The sequence below is a fragment of the Mobula birostris genome, chromosome 22 (genome assembly GCF_030028105.1).
Source record: "Mobula birostris isolate sMobBir1 chromosome 22, sMobBir1.hap1, whole genome shotgun sequence".
Taxonomy (NCBI): domain Eukaryota; kingdom Metazoa; phylum Chordata; class Chondrichthyes; order Myliobatiformes; family Myliobatidae; genus Mobula; species Mobula birostris.
In genome coordinates, this window is record NC_092391.1 from 27,738,389 (window position 1) to 27,749,650 (window position 11,262).

The following is an 11,262-nucleotide window of genomic DNA, read 5'->3' on the forward strand; positions in this document are numbered from 1 at the left end:
GGACTTTAGGTCTGTGGACAAAAGGATAGACAGCGTTCTCTGCACACCTGCACCTAGATATGGATATTCAGTGGATTCTGGTTAGTTGGAACGCATCAGGACCAGTCCATTTTGGCCAAATTAAGTGGCTGTCCCAATCAGCCAAAGTTTCATGGAAATAGTTAAACACATATAAATAGGACAACTGAGAGACACAATATGTACTTAAATGAAATACAGAAGAAACCAAACACTACCTATGCGACTACAGAACTATAAAACGGCGTATTAGTTCCTATGAGTTATTAATGGAGGAATTCATCCATTGTACACTGCCGTGTATAGGGTGTCCAGGGAGGGGTAGCACTCCGTGAAGGCGCTTCAGTGTTCATTCTGGGGCAGCTCAAAATTTAAAGTAAATTTATTATCGAGGTACATATATGTCACTATATATAACTGAGATTCATTTTCTCAATAAATCCATAACAGAATCAATGAAAGACTGGACCAACTTGGGCGTTCAACCAAGGAGCGAAAAACAACAAAATGTGCAAATACAAAAGTAAAGAAATAATAATAATAACAATAAATAAGCAATAAATATCCAGAGCATGAGATGACGAGTCATTGAAAATGAGTCTATAGGTTGTGGGAACATTTCAATGATGGAGTAGGTGAGGCTGAGTGAAGTTATTCCCTTTGGTTCAAAAGCCTGATGGTTGAGGGGTAATAACTACTCCTGAGCCTGGTGGTGTGAGTCCTGAGTCCTCTGTACCTTCCTCCTGATGGCAGTGGTGAGAAGAGAGCATGACTTGGGTTCCTGTTGATGGATGCTGCTTTCCTGCAATGGTGCTCAATGGCGGGGAGGGCTTTACCCGTGAGGGACTGGGCTGTATCCACTACCTTTTGTAGGATTTTCTGTTCAAGGGCACTGGTGTTTCCATAACAAGCTGTGATGCAGCTAGTCAATATACTCTCCACCACACATAGTAGTCAGTTAGTTTTAGATGTCACACTGAATCTTTGCAAACTCCTAAAGAAGAGGAAGCACTGTTGAGCTTTCTTCATAACTATACTTACATACTGGGCCCAGGACTGAAGTGATGACACTGAGGAATTTAAAGTTGCCGACCCTCTCCACCTCTGATCCTCCAGTGAGGACTGGCTCACGGGTCTCTGCTTTTCTCCTCCTGAAATCAATAATCAGCTCCCTGGTCTTGCTGATGTTGAGTAAGAGATTGCTGTGGCACCACTCATCCAGATTTTCAAACTCTCTCCCAATTGCTGATTCATCACCACCTTTGATTTGGGCTATGACAGGGGTGTTGTCAGCAAACTTGAATCAGGCATTGGAGCTGTGCTTGGCAACACACTCATAAGTGTAAAGCGAGTAGAGCAAGGTGCTAAACACACCACTTGTGGTGCACCTGTCCTAATGGAGATGGTGGAGGAGATGTTGTTGCCAGTCCAAAATGACTGGGGTCTGCAAGTGAGGAAACTGAGGATCCATACAAGAATTGCACAAGTTATTGAGGCTGAGATCCTGAAGTTTATTGATTAGTTTTGAGGGGATGGTAGCATTGAATGCTGATCTGTAGTCGATAAAGGACATCTTTGCTGTCTAGTCATTCCAGGGTTGAGTGAAGAGCCAATACGATGGCATCTGCTGTGGAGCAGATCCAAGTTGCTTCTCCGGCAGGAGTTGATATGTTTCTTCACCAACCTCTCAAAAAAAAAAACTTCATCACAGTGGATAGAAGTGTTATTGGTTGATAGTCATTGAGGGAGGTTACCACGGTATAATTGAAGCCAATTTGAACTAGGTGGGTATCTCACACTGCTGAAGTGAGAGGCTAATGATCTCAGTGAACACTCCAGCTAGTTGATCTGCACAGGTCTTTAGTACTTGGCCAGGCACCCTGTCTGGGCCGGATGTTTTCATGGGTTCACCCTCCAGAAGGCTGCTACACCGCTTTGACAGGCAGGCTAAACCAGCTAAAGGCAGCTGGCGGACCTCATACCCTGTGAAATAGGGACGTGCTCGACGTAGTATGTAATGTCATCTCCAGTGGACTGGGCGAATGAGATCCAACCGCCAAGAAGGTGGTTCTGCAACATTTCGAGGAGAGCAAAAACATGATAAGGCACAGAAGAAGTCATTGCTATCCACTGTAACCAAGGAAGAACCCAATTGTGATGACTATTCATACACTGAACCCAAACTTCCGAGGCCGAGAGAGTGGAACTGTCATTTCCACTTCAAAACTCTCCCACACAGGTTTTACTGTCATTGTCGATACGATGGACAGCCAACACACTGCCGTGTCCTTTTGATTGACTGTAAGTGAACAAAATTAGTGCAGATATCTAGGGCAGATAATGAATTGCCTTCAAACAATGCATCCTCCGAATCTTCATTTTCATTGTAACATTCAAGATGATTGTCAATACCTTCAAAATCTTCGTAGTTCCTAACTTGTTGAAATAGTGAAATTGTTTCTTTTTCACTCCTGGTTATTTCTGGCATTTCCAAGCCTGAATGCTTGAAACTGCCCTGATCAAAACTATTCTGAACAGACTTACTGCTTATTGGTTGCTAACCATCCGTGACAAGAATCACTTCATTTTGAATGCAAACACACACAAACGATGTTATTTAAAAACTGTTCGCTGTATCACGGAGTTGTGTCTAACAGCCACACAGATTCATGCGACTGATGCTATGTTGACACCCTTCAGCAACAGTTGACTGCCCCAATTAAGTGGCACAGTGCCTCAAATAAATGAAGGGAAACCCAGCTATTTTCTCAATTAGTTTTCTTCTTTAACAGTTGTCCCAAATAAGTGGTTGCCCTGATTAACTGATGGAGCAATTAACTGGAATCTGCTTTATTTCCAGCAGTGCAAAGCCCAGAAATGGGTTCAATGCAGCATCTGTGTCCAGACCAGTAAATGTAAATGTTTACTGTTGGTGGATGTTTCATCTGTTAATAAACCCAAGAATCACATACGCATTTTATCATCTAGTCTCTGCCACCCTGATGTTCCTCTTTTCCAGCAATCACTTTAAATTGCAACAATATTTCTATTATGAGTCCTTCCTAAATGCACGTATACACTGCCCTTCCACTTTCAATGCAAAGAACAGCACAAAATTGTAACAATCTGTTGTCTTAGTCACCGTATCAAACTCATGGAGGTAAGTTGCCACATGAAGATTTTAATAACAAATCAACTGATAACAAGGTGGTGCCAGTGAACCACAGCAACGTTCTGCCAGCCATAAACAACCGAAACATACCTCTTTGGAATTACTCTCACTGCAACCTGCAGCATGTAATTCGCCTTTAAGCAATGTACTTTTAAACCAGCTTAATGACCTACAGATTTCATGATCTTCTGAAGGGCTACATGGACTGAGTAGGTTCGGCACCTTTAAGTGGGGCCCCCACCATGCAGGACATTTTCTCTTCTCACTGCTGCCATCAGGAAGAAGCTGCAGGAGCCTCAGGACTCACACTACCGCATTCAGGAACAGTTGTTGCCCCTTAATCATCAGGCACTTGAACCAAAGGGGATAACTTCATTCAGCTTCACTTGGACCATCATTGAAGTGTTCCCACAACCAATGGACTCACTTTCAAGGACTTTTCATCTTGTTTTCGATATTTATTGCTTATTTATGTATTATTATTCTTTCTTTCTTTGTGTATTTACACAATTTGTTGCCTTTTGCACTCTGGTTGAATGCCCAAGTTAATGTGGTTTTTCCTCAATTATGGTTATTATTCTATTATGGATATATTTACTATGCCTATAATAAATTGAATCTCAGAGTTGTATATGGTGACATGCACGAACTTTGATAATAAAGTTACTTTGAATTATGAACTTGTGAAAGGAGCCTGGGGCAGCTCTGTGATTTAGTCCCCATTATCGACTGAGGTAGCACAAGTTTTACTTCTGGTGTTATACAGGTGAGTTGAGTTGTGGAAACAGAGCTGGGCCACGATGTGAGGAGGGAATGCTACCACCAACATCAACCACGAGGTCCATCTTGTCTAATGACCATGATCGAGGGTGCCCTCTGTCTCCAGGGACACACAGAGCGGGATAAGATTAGACTTATCCTAGTTTCCAGCTGATAGCATTTTCTGGAAAAAAAGGCTTTTATTACGATTGTAAATATACTCTACTTGGACATGTGTCTGATGTTACTACAGCTTTTCTCAGAGAAATTGCTAATTATTTGCAATGACATTTCTGCAGTGGCAGGTAACATCAGTGCAGACTCATAGAAATCCTGAACCTCCTTCTGAAAATACTCTTCTCATGGATAATAGTTTTGCTCCTTCCACAGACTGATAATCAGTAATAAAAGATTTTCGTTGTCCACTGTTCATTATGAACCTGCAGATCACTCAGGTTTCATGCACGATTTTCCAAGTAAAACCAAAAGAACCAAAGATTCTGAAGTGAATGTGCTTCAAACTCGTGGGTGGTTAACAATAAGGATGGGCTAAAGCAGACTTCCAGTAACATACCTGAAGACCAACTGGACCAGGAGGACCAAGGAAACCCCTGGGGCCTTCATCGCCTTTCTGGCCAAAGAGACCTTGCTGCCCTCTGGGACCAGGTTCACCATCAGCACCCTGGAACACAAGCAGGGCAGGACCGTCAGAAGGCTCAGTAAGAACTCTGCTGCTTAAGGAATGGTTGAGCTACGAGGAATAGCTGCAGTACTCACGGCTGGTCCAGGTTGTCCAATGGGCCCCTGAGAACCTTGAGGACCTGGTGGACCCTGCAAATGGAAGATCAGAAAGGCATCAGTGACCGTTACTGCATAGGACACAGGATCATATCTGTAAAACAGAGGCTGATTGATATCAAGCTATTGTGCCTTTGCTGGAATATCTGTGGCCCCTCTGCTCACTTTAATGTGGACTAACTACAAGTCTTACAGACCTTCAGCCTTTATTCCTTGCCACCAATCTTGGGAGAACTTGGAGGGTAAAATTCAACTATGGATTTAAATCCAGAAAAAGCAAAGGGATTTTTAATATGAAGCCATTGGTAGACTTGCTCTGTACCTTTAGCTCCTTGTTCTGAATGGATCAATTCACTATCTGGTATCCAAGCTGGAATGACAGGAACATTCCCATGAAATGCCATGGAATTATCCTGTTCAAACATTACTACTGTGGATCCCAATCAAGCCTCTACTTGGATCTAGGATCGGTGCCCTACTCGAGCCAAGAGCATCCTCCTAGAGCACAAGAGCTGCCAATATTGCAAAATCTCAGTGGCCCTCGCCTGCTCTTTGAGTTCAAGTACTTCACCCATTTTGATTATTTATTGGCCACCTTTTCCTTTAGCCCTTCCACAACAGAAGAAATTTGCATTTGTGTAGTGCTTCTTGTGTCCCTTGGCACATCTGAGAGTGAATTCCAGCTAATGGATTATTCCTGAAGAGTAGTCAATGTTGCAGGAAATACAGAAACCAGCAAGCTCCCACAGACAGTACTATGATTGTCTACTTGAAGAAAGCTGCTGGAAGGGTAAATAGAACTTCCCTGTCTTTCTTTGAAATAATGCCGTGGGATTTCAAATCAAATCAAGTCTAGTTATCATTCAAACCATACATAGATACAACTGAATGAGATAGTGTTTCGTTGGAGCCAAGGTGCAAAGCACTCAAAATAGCAAGCAAACATTCAAAAATAGCAAGTAACATAATTCAAAATAGCAGGAAAAGAAGCATATTCGCTTGAAAAAAAATATTTTCTACTTGTGAGGAAAGGCATCAGTTTAATGACATTTGTGAAACAGGGCACATACATCCCAGAGAGCTGCAAGTCCTCTATGCTGAACTGTGCAGTCTGGAGGTTAGTGCCCAGGTCTCAGAATCGGGGTTTGAACTCACGACTTATTGATTTAGAATTAACAGTGCCAGAGCTCCAGAATGGGCACAAATACAGTACAAGCAGGGTTTATTGTTCAGTTGTAGTGCTTTGTAGGTGGTGTTTGGATCAGATTATAACTTTAACCTATGGTTGGATGATAGCCATTTCACGTGGGGTGAGAATGTGATCAGATCCATCTCATTGAACAAGGACCCTATTCTACTGACCAACAGCCTGTTATGAATAATACAGACGTGAATACCACAGGACCACTGTGTCCTCAGGCTCATCTTTTGGACGAGATGGTCAACAGAGGTCCTACTTGCTTCCTCAGGTGTAAATGATCCCACGGCATTATCTTTAAGAAAGGCGTTCATGTGGATCAACCATCAATTTATTCATATCCCATCATCATAGACAATAGATTACAATACACTGCTTTCTGTGGAATCGTGTGGGCAGTCTGACATCACAAGACTGTTCACGAGAATGATCATGGGAATGAAAGAGTTAACTTATGAGGAGCTTTTGATGGTTCTGGGTTTATACTCGCTGGAGTTTAGAAGAATGAGGTGGGATCCCATTGAAACCTATTGAATATTGAAAGGCTTAGATAGAATGGGCGTGGAGAAGGTGTTTCCTATAGTGGGGGAGTCCAGGACCAGAGGGTGCAGCCTCAGAATACAAGGATGTTCCTTTACAATTAAGATCAGGAGGAATTTCTTTAGCCAGAGGGTGGTGAATCTGTGGAAGTCGTTGCTATAGATGGCTGTGAAGGCCATGTCTTTCAGTATATTTAAAGCAGGGGTTGACAGACTGTTGTTTAGTAAGGGAGTCAAAGGTTACGGGAAGAAGGCAGGAGAATGGGGTTGTGAAGGATAATAAATCAGCCATGATAGAGAAGACTAGATTCATAATTCTGCTCCTGTGTCTTAAATTCTTTAATTGTGTTATTACACTGAATCTGTGGGTTTTAGTTGAGAGGTGCTTTGGATCATTGTCAGATCGTGCCAATAAATGTTACTCTTTCTCAGCAACTCATGTCTTGAATTTACTCTGTGACAGGTTCCTCCTGGAGTGACATCTGCCCCACTTGCCTGTGACATGACCATGACAGAAGGATCAATGTGCACAACACCAGGTCTGAGATGCTTGTTGGATGGACAGTCTACAGTGGGAGTAAACCCAGCCTGAGGGCCTGCACCCTCCCATTTGGAACTGGCACGACTGCAGGCTCAGTGATGGCAATTCTCACCTGTTCACCCTTGTCACCCTTGCTGCCCTTTTGTCCTGGCTCACCAGCTTCACCCTGTTTGAGAAAAGTAAAGAACAAATATTATCGGTCTTTTGACAAAATACGTTCAGAGTGTTGCTCAGGCCTGGAGCGTGGAGCTGAACATTCATTATTTGGGGGTGGGGTTGATCAAGACTTGGTAGGGCAGCACTTTCTATTTATTTTAGTTAGAGATACAGCACTTTACAGGCCCTTCTGAGCCTGTAAGTAGGTGGCCCAGCAAACCACCTATTTAACACTAGCCTAATCACGGGACAATTTACAATGATCAATTAACCTACTAATTGGTATGTCTTTAGACTCTGGGAGGAAACCAGAGCAGCCAGAGGAAACCCATGTGGATCACGGGGAGAATGTACAAATGGTGCTGGAATTGAACTCCAAACTCCAATGCCCCGAGCTGTAATAGCGTCATGTTAACTGCCACGCTACCGAGGTTGGTTACATCCGTGTTAGGCCTGAGTACACAGATAAGCACAGAAGGCGCAACCTATATCGGATTCTCCTCCAACTGAAAAGTTAACAAAACAGGACTTTTCCAAGTGTCATCTTTAACCAGTGATTAGTGATTAGAAATTGAACACGGTTCATTCTGAAGGAACTATTGCGTCTCAAGTGACATCACTGAAGCATGCTGATCACATGATCAGCACACACTGCATGTCAAGTGACATCACTGAAGCATGCTAATCACATGATCAGCACACAGATGAAACAAGATTGGGGTAAACCATCAACTCATGGTTCAGTGTTAAAGTCACGTTTACCATTTGGTCATGCATGGAAACACCGTGGATCCCTGTGAAGGGATCCAGAATCAGGTACCTCTACCTGAATTCTTCATTGATTAATTAATGGCAAAGCATTTGTGGGCCAGAGCTCTAATGTATCTGCAAACTAGAAATGTTTTCTTTATGTTTACTCTATCACAGCATCGACCTGCATTCGCTGTCCTAAAGAGAGCAGACCCTGCTTGGCCAATCTTCTCTGATTGTTATAATCTTGTATCCTTGAGAATTCCCTTACCTCCTGGAATGATGCCTAGTGCTCCAAGAGTCGTCACAGGGATGTCTTGTATGAGATTACCATCTCACTTTTACTTTTGATTCATCCAGGAATGAGCCCTGATATTGGTTTGCATTTCCTTTGAACGCAGAGTATTATTTTTTAGTGTGAATTCACCGTTTACGTACCTTGTCTCCATCCTCTCCTGGTGGACCTGCTGGTCCTGCTGGACCTGGGAGACCCACAGGACCTTGGATTCCATCTCGACCAGCTGGACCCTGAGGACCTTTCTCACCCTGTGAATGGAATAGGGAGACAGGAGCAATGACAATTATCGAACAAGCTAGACCAACTTGTGCAACACTAACAGGCCACTGCAGGTTTTGGACTTTCAGGCCTCATTGGCTTGCACATAATGATGAGTAATCATTAAACCTATTCAAAGTTCTGTAACACTGAACAGTGTGGACTTAGCAAAGTACCCAGTATAGTCACAGTGCATAGAGTGAGATACCCAGAGTAGTGACAGTGTATACAGTGATAACCAGTGGAGTGACAGTGTATAGAGTGCGAAATGTAGTGCACTGACAGTGTATAGGGTGAGATACCCAGTATAGTGACAGTGTATACAGAGTAAAGTACCCAATGTAATAAAAGTGTTTACAGAGTAAGCCAACCAGTGAAGTGACCATGCAGACAGAGCTCGGTGAAAGCTTTAGTGATAAGGTGAACTGACATTGAGTCAGGCTCCGAGTGAAGCAACAATGAGGGCAGATTGGTGATTGGACTGTTAACATGTTGTGGCATGGATGAAATCACCGGACAGACAGGGTTACTGGTAGATACAAAGCAGCTTCTTTATTTGACACAACAAGGTACAGCAGGCATCATATGGACAGAGACGCTTTCGGTAGAAAGGTCTGCTAGCCCAGTGTGGGCTCGATATTTATATGCTAAACACAAAGGGAAATTCCGACTTATAAATTATAGATAATACTGTCTTCGAAACTACCTGTAAATTTCACACTTCCATCCACAGCGTCTGGCTAGTATTCCAATATTCACAGCCTTTAGGAAATGCATTGTTGTGAACTCAATCCACAGCACTTTGTCAAACAGGAGACTGGTGGCCAGAGTCACTTAAGTGTAAATGAATCATCTACCCAAAAACTCATTCTAAAAAACACACCCTGCGGAAAGCTAAACTGACATTGTATAGTGTTTGCACTGTTTCAGTCAGGTCAAGCTGTACTTACAGGGGCTCCCTTTTCACCAGCAGGGCCTGGAGGTCCCTGAGGTCCAGGTCGGCCGGGGAGACCAATCGGCCCTGCTGGCCCAGCCTGTCCACGGTCACCTGGAGAACCCTGTGATAAACAAAAGCAAGGTTAAAGGTTAAAACCAAGCAACACTATCAATAATCCCAAATTCTACAGGCTCAGTTATTGGAAGTATTGAAGGGATTTCAACATTCTGATAACTGATTGCTGAGGCTGGATTCAGGAGGGATTGTGAGGTAGGGTAGAGCCACAGGTGATTCAGAGTGAGCAGGTACAGGGAACCAAAGCTGAGCATCCATCCACCACTCGATTTGTTAACCGGAGAAGGCAGAATCCATTTCATGACACGATGCCCTGGTTTTGACATCGCCTCTATTCTTGTATATCTGGTGCCGATGCCGAGCTCCTGGAAGGTATAGAATAGGCTCCTCAACTCACCTTCTTCAACCTAACAGGATGCCCTTTACTCTGGGAGGCTGCAGGCCTCAATTGCTTTCCATGTGTGTGCATCCATCTTTTGCTACTCCAAAGAAACTCAGGAAGCGGCGAGCTTCCGTAAGAAACCTGATACATTTCTCCACATCAATCTCCAAACTTCTTTATTGAAGTCTTCCCTCTTGATATTGGGGTAAAAGTTCCAATTGCACATGGCTGAGGTGCAGGTTGTCACCAGGATTGACCACTGGCAACTTAAATAAAGTAAAGGCATCTGTTAGTCTTGTGAGACCATGGAAGTCTTCACTCTTCAGGGCGCAGGCTTGGGCAAGGTTGTATGGAAGACCAGCAGTTGCCCATGTTGCAAGTCTCCCCTCTCCACGACACCAATGTTGTCCAAGGGAAGGGCATTAGGACCCATACAGCTTGGCACCAGTGTCGTCGCAGAGCACTGTGTGATTAAGTGCCTTGCTCAAGGACACAACAAGCTGCCTCGGCTAGGGCTCAAACTCACGACCTTCAGGTCGCTAGTCCAATGCCTTAACACTTGGGAACATGCCCACACTGGCAACTTACACACACACAATCTGCAATCACCTTTCCAAGTGGATTCTGATTCAAAGGCTCCCCACTCAAGTTTTTCTGATACACTGTAGAAACTGAGGTTTCATCTCAGCAGTAAGCAGTGAGGAACACTTCTTTTCACAACTATTTCAAAATTAGACCCTGCCCTGGCAACGTCACCAATCTTTCAGGACTGGTTTGGAGATCTGGATTCCTGAGTACATTTTTTTTGGCAAAACAAATGCTTTTAGATTGAAAAATAGGATAGATGGGGCAAATAAGGTGCCGTTTGATTAGGTGGTGATCAAATGCAGAAAATGTCATGAGATTGCCATCAGGCAAAAATCAGAGTTGGCATCCCTCTGGGCATCGGCTCTTCATTTCCACCAGGTTATCTCTCACTTACCAGTGGGCCTGGGGGGCCAGGAGGTCCTTCGCTGCCCTTCAAACCGATCTGACCCTGTTGACAGACGAGAAGCAACCATCAGTATCTGAATGCACCAAATGCATAGTCTACCTTTTGGCTTGGGCACTGAGAAGGATTGAGGAACCTGCTCTGATTTAATGCAGAGCAACACACCTGATGAAGGGTTTTGGCCTGAAATGTTGATGCTTTATTCCCCTCCACAGATGCTGCCTGACCTGCTGAGTCCCTCCAGCAGTTTGTGTGTTGCCCTGGATCTCCAACATCTGCAGAAACTCTTGTGTTCTGATTTAGTCAGTTCTGCTCCCACTAACACATGGTAGCCACAGGAGGCCTGCCCAGACCTTCGACATCAGGCAATATTTGTTTTGGTCCCTATAA

General features: G+C 43.8%; 1 protein-coding gene across 2 annotated transcripts in view; it reads right to left on the minus strand.

Moving 5' to 3' along the window:
* col5a1 (procollagen, type V, alpha 1) overlaps nt 1-11,262 on the minus strand; it is a 295,086-nt gene that overhangs the window by 36,893 nt on the left and 246,931 nt on the right. For both annotated transcript variants that reach the window (XM_072240466.1, XM_072240467.1), the window contains exons 41-46: nt 10,864-10,917; nt 9,438-9,545; nt 8,370-8,477; nt 7,138-7,191; nt 4,727-4,780; nt 4,524-4,631 (exon numbers count right to left, since the gene is read on the minus strand). In XM_072240466.1, coding sequence (XP_072096567.1) covers nt 4,524-4,631; nt 4,727-4,780; nt 7,138-7,191; nt 8,370-8,477; nt 9,438-9,545; nt 10,864-10,917 — 486 coding nt within the window. The remainder of the gene's footprint in view (nt 1-4,523; nt 4,632-4,726; nt 4,781-7,137; nt 7,192-8,369; nt 8,478-9,437; nt 9,546-10,863; nt 10,918-11,262) is intronic.